Consider the following 11,008-nt stretch of genomic DNA (forward strand, 5'->3'; position numbering starts at 1 on the left):
CTAGATAAATAGCCAATGGTGAAAATATGGAATCTGTGGAAGCGACAATAGGGCGGCCAGGGGGATCTTGTAAATTTTTGTGGATTTTGGGTAAAGTGTAAAATACGGGTATGATGGGATCTTGTTTGCTGAGAAATGTTACGGTTTTGGAATCAATTATCCCTAGATTATTGTATCTTGTTAGAATGTTGGAGATACACTCCTGAATTTGTGGTGTTGGGTTCTGCCTTAAGATTTCATATGTTGTCTCGTCCTCTAGTTGTCTCCTTATTTCACGCATGTATTTAATTTTATCCATCACCACCAGGGCACCACCCTTATCGGCTGGTTTAATTATAATATCGCTCTTTGTTTGTAGTGAATCTAGGGCCATTTTTTCTTCTGCTGTTAAATTGTTGGTATGTTTATAGTGACCTTGTTTGTGGTCTTTAATGATTTCTTGTATTGATTTTTGGGCAAAGGAGATGTATGTTTCTATCGGGTGTTTGTTGCGGGGTGGCATAAAGGAGCTCTTATTTCTAAGGCCCAATGTTTCCAGGGATAAAGCCCCTGGTGATTCCAAGGTATTGGGTGGTCCGGATTCCGCCTCGCTAAAGTGTGCCTTCAGTCTTAAGGTTCGGTAGAACCTCTGGAGTTCCTGTTCCAGGGTAAATGTACTTAGGCTCGGTGTTGGGCAAAAGGATAGTCCCTTCTGGAGAATCTGAGTCTGTGCGGGGGATAGATTGGTAGAGGAGATATTTACAACTAAGTTGTTCTCCTTACCTGCGATCTGGTCTGTACTTGACTTCCTTGACTGTCTCCTGCCACCTCTCCTGGTGCGCCTGGTCCTGGTCCCCGTCCTCTCCGTCGGTTGCCTAAAAAACGAGCTGGGTGTTTGTAGTTTCCTGATCGGTCACTGTCGGATGATGAGCCGGAGTACTGTTGATATCTGTTATTCCACGGGTTGTACTGGGGACTCTTTTTCCACCGATATACGTTATCGAGGCGATAATCCTCCGCGTCGCGCACGAATTTCTGTCGCTTGTTCAGTTCTGTATGTTTTTTGTATTCACTCAGTTGTTTCTCGATCTTGTCTTTGGCTTTTTTCCATTCTTCTTCTGGTGCTGTCGTGATTAGAGTTGTCTCCGTGATCTCGATCTTTTTAGATAAATCTTCTATTGACTTTTGTAATTGTTCTATCGTGAGTAGAATTATATCAAAGGAACATTTATTTAAAATGTTTTCAAAACGTGTTGAAAATTCTGTGTTGTCGGAGAATAATGTAGGTCTCAATCTTGAGCGTAGACCTCTTGGTATCCGGTTGGTACGGTAATATTCGGCAAGGGTGCTGCAATGGAGTTCCCAGCCTATCAGGCGTTTTCGGTCTCTTTCATAATCTCGTATCTTCAGTTCATGACTGGGTATGTGGAGAAAGTCGCTGGAAAGGTTCACTCCAGAGACAATGCTGTCAGCGGTGCTGGTATCATAGGAAAACACATTTGTCATGTTCAAGTAGGGTGCCAGTAACTCACAGTATTACTAACAATGATGAGTTTTGGAGTACCGCACACCTGTATGTTGCACTGGTGCTTGCAAGGACTTCTTCAGTCACGTTATGATAATAAGGAAATTGCAGCACACAGTATCTCTTGATGCTTTTAAATTTTAATTTCACATTTTTACATTTTTTTAAACATGCTTAAAGTTCCGGTGCAATATTCACAGTGGAAAAGGTAGAAGATGTGTGACCAAACGTTTCGGCCTGTCACGGCCTTCTTCAGTGGTCTAAATCTATAAAGATAATTCATATTTATCAGTCATATGTTATATGCATTGGTATCTTCATCACATGAGGATAAAATGTTTTCATTTATCTATGTACACATTTATAATTTGAACGTAAGAAAAGTTAATGTACAAAAGATGTATTATTAAAAACAATAGACAGCTCATTATCCCTTCTGAGTGAACCTAGTATCAACCATTATCAGCTATTATCATTAAACTCTATGCAGTTCAGTATGTTATTATTGGTCAATGGATCCCTGGACATGGTGCGTCACCGCATCCTGATTGTATGCATAGTGATTCTGTCCAATGCGGAACACACCCACACTATTATGTAAATATTATACTTAGTGTTATAGACAATATGTATATCACTATTGAGGCATATATCAATTTTGTGTGTTGTGTCCGTCATTGGGCAGCCCCACTAATGCATACCTTCCTGTCACCTACCTACAGCCGTCACCCTCCACCTACCTGTCGCCTACCTACAGCCGTCACCCTCCACCTACCTGTCACCTACCTACAGCTGTCACCCTCCACCTACCTGTCACCTACCTGCAGCCGTCACCCTCCACCTTCCTGTCACCTACCTACAGCCGTCACCCTCCACCTACCTGTCACCTACCTACAGCCGTCACCCTCCACCTACCTGTCAGCTACCTACAGCCGTCACCCTCCACCTACCTGTCACCTACCTACAGCCGTCACCCTCCACCTACCTGTCACTTACCCACAGCCGTCACCCTCCATCTACCTGTCACCTACCTGCAGCTGTCACCCTCTACCTACCTGTCACCTACCTGCAGCTGTCACCCTCCACCTACCTGTCACCTACCCACAGCCGTCACCCTCCACCTACCTGTCACCTACCTACAGCCGTCACCCTCCACCTACCTGTCACCTACCCACAGCTGTCACCCTCCACCTACCTGTCACCTACCTACAGCTGTCCCCCTCTACACACCTACCTGTCACCTACCCACAGCTGTCACCTCTCTACACTCCTACCTGACATCCACCCCACCCCCGGTTACACAGATCTGTCATCAGACTCGGTCATGTGACCTTCTCAATGGTGGCTGATGTAAGGAGCAGCAACCTGTGATGTCACTCGTCCACAGCAGGTCATGTGACCACAACCTCTTCATTTACTTCCTTCTTTCTGTGGCTTGGGAATAGAAGCAGATCTAATCTACCACACAGCGGGGGTCAGCGCCCTCTGGGACCCCAGCTGCTATGACACTACAACTCCCAGCATGCACACCTGCTTGGCTGTATTCAGAACTCCCATTGAGGGAGTTGCAGCTTCACAACAGCTGGAGGTTACTGACTCCTGACCTATAGCAGCCGGCCCTGGGAGCCAGGACTGGACTGTAGGGTGGACGGTCAATGACTGGAGCCAGGTCTGGACTGTAGGGTGGACGGTCAATGACTGGAGCCAGGTCTGGACTGTAGGGTGGACGGTCAATGACTGGAGCCAGGACTGGACTGTAGGGTGGACGGTCAATGACTGGAGGCAGGTCTGGACTGTAGGGTGGACGGTCAATGACTGGAGGCAGGTCTGGACTGTAGGGTGGACGGTTAATGACTGGAGCCAGGTCTGGACTGTAGGGTGGACGGTTAATGACTGGAGGCAGGTCTGGACTGTAGGGTGGACGGTCAATGACTGGAGCCAGGTCTGGACTGTAGGGTGGACGGTCAATGACTGGAGCCAGGACTGGACTGTAGGGTGGACGGTCAATGACTGGAGCCAGGTCTGGACTGTAGGGTGGAAGGTTAATGACTGGAGCCAGGTCTGGACTGTAGGGTGGACGGTCAATGACTGGAGCCAGGTCTGGACTGTAGGGTGGACGGTCAATGACTGGAGCCAGGACTGGACTGTAGGGTGGACGGTCAATGACTGGAGCCAGGACTGGACTGTAGGGTGGACGGTCAATGACTGGAGCCAGGACTGGACTGTAGGGTGGACGGTCAATGACTGGAGCCAGGACTGGACTGTAGGGTGGACAGTCAATGACTGGAGGCAGGTCTGGACTGTAGGGTGGACGGTTAATGACTGGGGCCAGGTCTGGACTGTAGGGTGGACGGTTAATGACTGGAGCCAGGTCTGGACTGTAGGGTGGACGGTTAATGACTGGAGCCAGGTCTGGACTGTAGGGTGGACGGTTAATGACTGGAGCCAGGACTGGACTGTAGGGTGGACGGTTAATGACTGGAGCCAGGTCTGGACTGTAGGGTGGACGGTTAATGACTGGAGCCAGGTCTGGACTGTAGGGTGGACGGTTAATGACTGGAGCCAGGTCTGGACTGTAGGGTGGACGGTTAAAGGGGTTATCCCACTTAGCGTTTTTAAACTTACCTGCTGCCACCGCGCGTTCACTTCCTGGATTCTGGCTAGGGGCGGGCTTCATCTTGATTGAAGTCTTCTCCCGGCCGTGCCGCGCGCTGGACTGAATGCGCACGCCGCCGCGCATGCGCAATGGTGACTTATTCCTACAGAGCCGGCGTGCGCGTTCGCAGCTCTGTACTATTCTGGCCGGGAAGAAGTCACCGTCGCGCATGCGCGGCAGCGTGCGCGTTCAGAACAGCGAGCGGACCGGCCGGGAGAAAAGAAGGAGTCTTCTGGGCAAGCGCGACCTTCCGGCTTTTGGAGAAGAGCGGAGGTCGTAACCAGGGGAGACCGAGTCACAACAATCAGGTAAGTGGGGATGAATTTTATCCTAATCGGTGGGGATTTGTTAATAAAGTATATTTACAAAAATGATCACTGTCAAATCATTAACAGATTTAACAGTGATCATTATGATGGGATAACCCCTTTAATGACTGGGGCCAGGTCTGGACTGTAGGACTGTAGGGTAGACGGTTAATGACTGGAGCCAGGTCTGGACTGTAGGACTGTAGGGTGGACGGTTAATGACTGGAGCCAGGTCTGGACTGTAGGACTGTAGGGTAGACGGTTAATGACTGGAGCCAGGTCTGGACTGTAGGACTGTAGGGTGGACGGTTAATGACTGGAGCCAGGTCTGGACTGTAGGGTGGACGGTCATTGACTGGGAGCCAGGTCTGGACTGTAGGGTGGACGGTTAATGACTGGAGCCAGGTCTGGACTGTAGGGTGGACGGTTAATGACTGGAGCCAGGTCTGGACTGTAGGGTGGACGGTTAATGACTGGGGCCAGGTCTGGACTGTAGGACTGTAGGGTAGACGGTTAATGACTGGAGCCAGGTCTGGACTGTAGGACTGTAGGGTGGACGGTTAATGACTGGAGCCAGGTCTGGACTGTAGGGTGGACGGTTAATGACTGGAGCCAGGTCTGGACTGTACGGTGGACGGTTAATGACTGGAGCCAGGTCTGGACTGTACGGTGGACGGTTAATGACTGGAGCCAGGTCTGGACTGTAGGGTGGACGGTTAATGACTGGAGCCAGGTCTGGACTGTAGGGTGGACGGTTAATGACTGGAGCCAGGTCTGGACTGTAGGGTAGACGGTTAATGACTGGAGCCAGGTCTGGACTGTACGGTGGACGGTTAATGACTGGAGCCAGGTCTGGACTGTAGGGTGGACGGTTAATGACTGGAGCCAGGTCTGGATTGTAGGGTGGAGGCAGGACTGGACTGTAGGGTGGACGGTTAATGACTGGAGCCAGGTCTGGACTGTAGGGTGGACGGTCAATGACTGGAGCCAGGTCTGGACTGTACGGTGGACGGTTAATGACTGGAGCCAGGTCTGGACTGTAGGGTGGACGGTTAATGACTGGAGCCAGGTCTGGACTGTAGTGTGGACGGTTAATGACTGGAGCCAGGTCTGGATTGTAGGGTGGAGGCAGGACTGGACTGTAGGGTGGACGGTTAATGACTGGAGCCAGGTCTGGACTGTAGGGTGGACGGTTAATGACTGGAGCCAGGTCTGGACTGTACGGTGGACGGTTAAAGGTATTCTGTCACCTCTTTTTACCCTATAGAGATGTGGACATGCATGGCTAGATCGCCGCTAGCATGTTCGCAATATATCTGTCCCATATCTGTGAGTGGTTTTATTGAGTGTAAAAATGAGTTTATAGATATGTAAATGACCCTGATAAGGAGCCCAAGGGGCTGTATGAACCATCCTGGAGCCCAGCCATGCCCCCCTGTGAAGGAGCCCAGCGCCGCCTGTATCCGCGAATCTCCTTCTTGCTCACGAAGTCAGATCGCCGCAATCTCGCGACGTGCGAGCTCACGCATGCGCAGTGCCGGCATAGTGTTCCTTCCCTGTGCTGGTTATCAGCTTCAGGGAAGGAACTGCGCATGTGCGAGCTCACGCACTGCGAGATTACGGCGATCTGACTTTGTGAGCACGGAGGAAATACGTGGATACTAGGAATTAGCCAAGCCCTATAGGGGGTTCAGCTGGACATTTGGACTCATCCTGTCTTATGATGCCATCTAGTGGTCGACAGTCAGTGGTGCAGCCCCATTTTTCCTTAGACCCGGTACACAGTTGTGTATAATACTTGCGGAGTCCTCGCTCCGAGTGTCGGCCTGGCCCAGAATGCTTGTAGAGATGGAGACGTAGGATAAGTTGTTTCCTAGTTCCCGAGGGACACTGATATGGACCTTACAAGAGGATCAAGCAGAATATCAGGATGGCCCAAACGTGCGTGGCAGAGGCTAGTCCTGCTGACAACATGCACATCGTATGGGAGGGAGCACTAGACGTCAGACTCACACGTCGCTGGCACTAAACCTTGTGTTTCTTTTATTTACTTCATTCCAATATAAAATGGGAGATGATGAGGGACCCTGAGATAGACCTCGTTCACACCTCCTCCCCTCCAGGCGACGGTTCGTGAGAACGCGCCCCTTACTCATGCGTGCAGGTAGAGGGGGAGGTGGGGGTTTATAGCACTATCAGCTGATACATATATACAAACCATATCCTTTTATACAAAATACATAAAAATAACCCTAAAATATCATATAAATGCACTAAAGCTACAAATTTCATTTGAAGGGGTTGTCTGGTTTCGGAGCTGACCCCGGACATCCCTCCATCTTCACCCCGGCAGTTCATGCTCCGATGCTCTCCTTTGCCTCCTTTTTGGAGTTCCGGTGACGTACCGGGGCTCTCCATGGGGCTGCCAGGAAGCCCGGTGACGTCACCGACACTGATGGGCGGGATTTAGCGCTGCCCTAGCTGTTTTACCGTTTTAAAGTCTGCCCGTCAGTGGCGGTGACGTCACCAAACACACTGCCGGGCGGAAGTTTCTGCCCGGCAGTGTGTTATTGTATGCTAGCCTCAGGAGGGCTGCCGGGGTGGAAATAAGGGTATCTGAACCCGGACAACCCCTTTAACCCTTTAGGTATTAAAGACTGCAGTCTCAGTATCCAAAAGGTCTCCCTTTGTAGCTCCTACTGTCCTCCTCATTGTCTCCACGTTTTACTACCTCCAGGACCGGACACCTGAGGGGCCCGATAGTTCTTTCACCTCCACTGCATCCATCTCACTCTCCCTTCTGAGTTCCTTCCTAAGGCTGGACTTATCCTCATTGATTCTGATCCGTATAGCCCGAGATGTTTGCCCAACATATCTTACCACATGGGCGTTTCAAGCGGTATATGACATCACGTGTCTCCCTGTGTGGGGTGCACCACAGCGTCACCCGTAATTATAGCACCACAGAACGCCCCTCCTCTGGGCTGCAAGGAAACGCTGTCTTTTCGTGGTTTTAGGGCGTAAGTCACTTCTAATCAGGCAAAAAGGGGGTTATCAACAAACATTCTGCCAAATTTGTGATCATGTCTTTGGACCCCCCAATATTTCAGAAGGACCTTTTTATTATTAGTTTAGGAGGTCGATCATATTTGGAAACACACACACACTGTCTCTTTGGCTTCTCCCTCTTTCCCAGTCTGTATTTTTACCGACCTCTATTCCAGTCTCAGTCGCCTCTGAGACTTATTCCTCTGCGTGAAATTATTACCCATCAATAAGCGGTGTTTGTCCTATTCTTTATCTGGGCTGGATATCCTTCTGGCCCGTGTGCACCGGCTCCTAGCGGTACTAGAAACAACATGAGCGCCGGTGGCTGGACTGAGGCAGCGGGTTATTTCGAGCTGTGGTCTTTGTGAATGGCGCGGCCTCACATCCTCCCGCTTCTACGCGCCGTAATTCCACATCTGATGGTATTATGGCGCTCGATTAAATGGGTAACAAACTGTAGAAGGGGAGATTGATCCCCCTCCACAGCAGGAACACAGCGTCCACATAGCGAAGCCACCCACACAGAATACATGCCGTGTCCCAAAGGCTTCCATCAATATATTAGCGAAACTCGGAGCGGCGGAGAACCCCATCGAAGTCCCCCGCAGCTGCAAGTAAAAATCGCTATCAAACCGAAAAAATTTTTGGGGTCAAAATAAAGATCTGGTTATTAAACCTCGCAATGCGCTTTAGCGGTTCACATACACCTTCCGTCCCTCCTCCTGCGGTATATTTGTATATAAACTGTGGACGTCCAATGTGCACAGGTACCTAACATCGCTGCCGTTTATTCCGTCCATCCTGTCCAAAAAATCATCTGTCAAAACTACCTACAATCTGTTGCAAAAAAGAGTCCAGATAGATCGCCGGCGGCGGCGGCAGCGAGTCAGTGCCGGACACTAAAGGACCAGAATCTCGGGGTACAAACTACTCAGGGCTCTGACAGTCTTGGCATCTTTACTGTCTTCCAAAAAACCATCAATCTCCTTTATACATTCAGCGGTGGGATCTCCCGGCAGTGTCCTATGGACGTTGGTATCTGCCAACCGTCTACCGGCTTCTGCCATGTACATAGACGTCTTCATCACAACAATAGACCCCCCTTATCTGCTTTCTTATAATAATATTTTCATCTTTTTTTAGGGTCTCTACTGCCAAGCGTTCACATTTAGGCGACTTTCACACCAGCGTTTTCTGGATCCGGCCGGGTTCAGCAAAAACGCTTCCGTTTCTGATAATACAACCGTCTGCATCCCTTATGAACGGATCCGAATGTATTATCTGTAACATCGCCAAGACGGATCCGAATGTATTATCTGTAACATCGCCAAGACGGATCCGTCAGGAACTCCAGTGAAAGTCAATGGGGGACGGATTCGTTTTCTATTGTGTCCGAGAAAACGGATCCGTCCCCATTGATCTCCAGGGTAGATATTTAATTTTGAAAGTACAGATCGATGCGATTCCGTACGTCCTGGTAAAAGTCTATGCTCCAAACCAATGCCTCATACTCCACACAACGCTTGGTGCAGGATCCGCATTCAGATAGATCCACCGGGTGATGCAGCCGTTACTCAATCTCTTCTGCACCTTAAGGAACAGTTGGGTTTTCGTGATCCGTGGAGGGAGAGGACCATCGGTTCCAGGGAACACGTGTCACTCGGCCGCACAGAGAACATTTTCTCTCAATTTTTTTTCTCGTTCTTTTTTCTCTCTTCCAGCAGAACGTCAACTCCCAAATAACCCCGACCGCCATCTCGGATCACGCCCCACTCCTCCTCTCTCTAGAAAATACTGTCACAAAAACGTTCTAGAATATGAAAACCTGGATGAGTTCAGAGAGTACCCCGAAATCCATTGGAATAACGATGTGACCGATCCCGAGAGCACATACCTGAATGGTGGGGGGGCATACTAGACGTTACTCAGTCTGACCAACTACACGGCTGGAAACTCAATACTCCAAAACCCAGGACCTCCCCGGGGCAAAACAAGCCTACCTTCCAGCAAGACGCTTACTAGACGTGTTTATTCAATGCAGGCGAAATGCACCCAGAACAGACTCTATAGATGGGGACATCGGGCGACTCGCTCCTTGGCTCTATGACCATGATGTCTCTATGAGATCCGACCACAAATCCCATTCATACTGCGGATTTCCCAGGATTACTATGAAGGCCTGTACGGCTCTTCCCAGTGAATATCCCCGGCGCAGCTGCCTATCCTTGAAGATGAAGAGATCCAGATGTTAGATTCTAAGGTCTGGGAGGAAGAGGCACGGAGGCCATACCAACATCGCCCAATGGCACAACGCCAGGACCGGACGGCGGTATTTAACGCTTCTGTCCCCATTTTGATAATCTTACTAGAACCTTACATACACTCCTCAACACTGAAAGGAAAGGCCGTGGAATTCTGATATGCAAATGATGATGTTAATGATATGCAAATGATGAAAAGATGGAAACTAATTATTCAAAACCTCTGGATGCAATCAGTATGGAGTGTGAACTCCACTCGCACATGTACTCGCACTCACTCGCCTTCCCAGATATCAGTGAGGTTATTAATGGTTGTCTGAGGAATGTTCTGCCAAACTGAATGCACCTGGGCACACAAATCATCAAGATCTGCTGCTGGCAGCTCCGACTAATGATGTCCCAGATGTGCTGGATAGGAGACAAGTCCGGAGACGCTACAGTCCATGGTAATACGTAGAACGAGCGATATGTGACCTGGGGTTGTCCTGTTGAAAAGCGGCTCCTTGGACACTTTGAAGAAATGGCGGGAACACTGGTTCCATGACCAAATCCACCGTATATTATACAATCCCGGGAGTAGGACTGGTGTGATGTTCCCTTATAAAGGCCTCTGCATGGTGTGGTCCACATGATCTCCAGCCTGATATCTGGCTATCATTGCATCTGAGACCAAAGCAGGACTGATCACTGAAGAGGACAGATCTCCAGCCTCCACTGCCGTCTTGCTGTGCACCAGGATAGCCTTTGAGAGCGGTGAGCGGAGGTCAGTGGACACCTGTAGCTGGACGTCCGGCTCGTAGCCCAGTGTCGTGCAGACTTCTTCTGATGGTTGTGTGGACGCTGTTTGCCGCCCTAGGCTTGGGATGTGACATTTCACTTGCAGTAATGGATCACTCAGCGCCATTCTTCTAATCAGAGGACCTGTCCGGGCAGAGGTTCTCTGCTCTGCTCCTCTTCCTGTCATTCCAGTTCATCGTCTTCTCCCAACCACCAGGACACACAGCGTTGAGACCGAGGCCTCTCAGCTCAGGATTCTGTCCTCTCAGTGTCTGACAAGTGGTGGTGACTGGGACGTGGATGAACAGGAGGCATCACACAATCATTCCACACGACTTCATCCGGTTTCAATCCACAGATTGGAGCTAGGTGCTGGAAATGTCATCATCTGCAGATCTCAGAAACGGTTTACAGAACCTCGCGGCTTCTCCGTCTCGGTGGTGCAGAGTCGAGG

At 49.9% G+C, this 11,008-nt stretch overlaps 2 protein-coding genes across 4 annotated transcripts in view; both read right to left on the reverse strand.

Annotated features, from left to right (window-relative positions):
* LOC122922499 overlaps positions 1-11,008 on the reverse strand; it is a 59,838-nt gene that overhangs the window by 2,968 nt on the left and 45,862 nt on the right. For 2 of the 3 annotated variants that reach the window (XM_044273110.1, XM_044273109.1), the window contains one exon: positions 508-1,770. In XM_044273110.1, the coding sequence (XP_044129045.1) occupies positions 745-1,485 (741 nt within the window). In that variant the 5' untranslated portion in view covers positions 1,486-1,770 and the 3' untranslated portion in view covers positions 508-744. Of the gene's footprint in view, positions 1-507; positions 1,771-11,008 lie in introns of those variants that run through there. The other variant, XM_044273112.1, reaches the window with a different exon arrangement.
* LOC122922495 (proline-rich extensin-like protein EPR1) lies at positions 3,078-10,319 on the reverse strand. Its single transcript, XM_044273100.1, has 3 exons — positions 10,231-10,319; positions 4,990-5,685; positions 3,078-4,077 (listed from the first exon to the last, which is right to left on the reverse strand). Exons 1-3 carry the CDS (start codon positions 10,317-10,319, stop codon positions 3,078-3,080), a joined length of 1,785 nt encoding a protein of 594 aa, XP_044129035.1.

The sequence above is a fragment of the Bufo gargarizans genome, unplaced genomic scaffold, assembly GCF_014858855.1.
Source record: "Bufo gargarizans isolate SCDJY-AF-19 unplaced genomic scaffold, ASM1485885v1 fragScaff_scaffold_395_pilon:::fragment_2:::debris, whole genome shotgun sequence".
In the NCBI taxonomy this organism is placed as follows: Eukaryota; Metazoa; Chordata; class Amphibia; order Anura; family Bufonidae; genus Bufo; species Bufo gargarizans.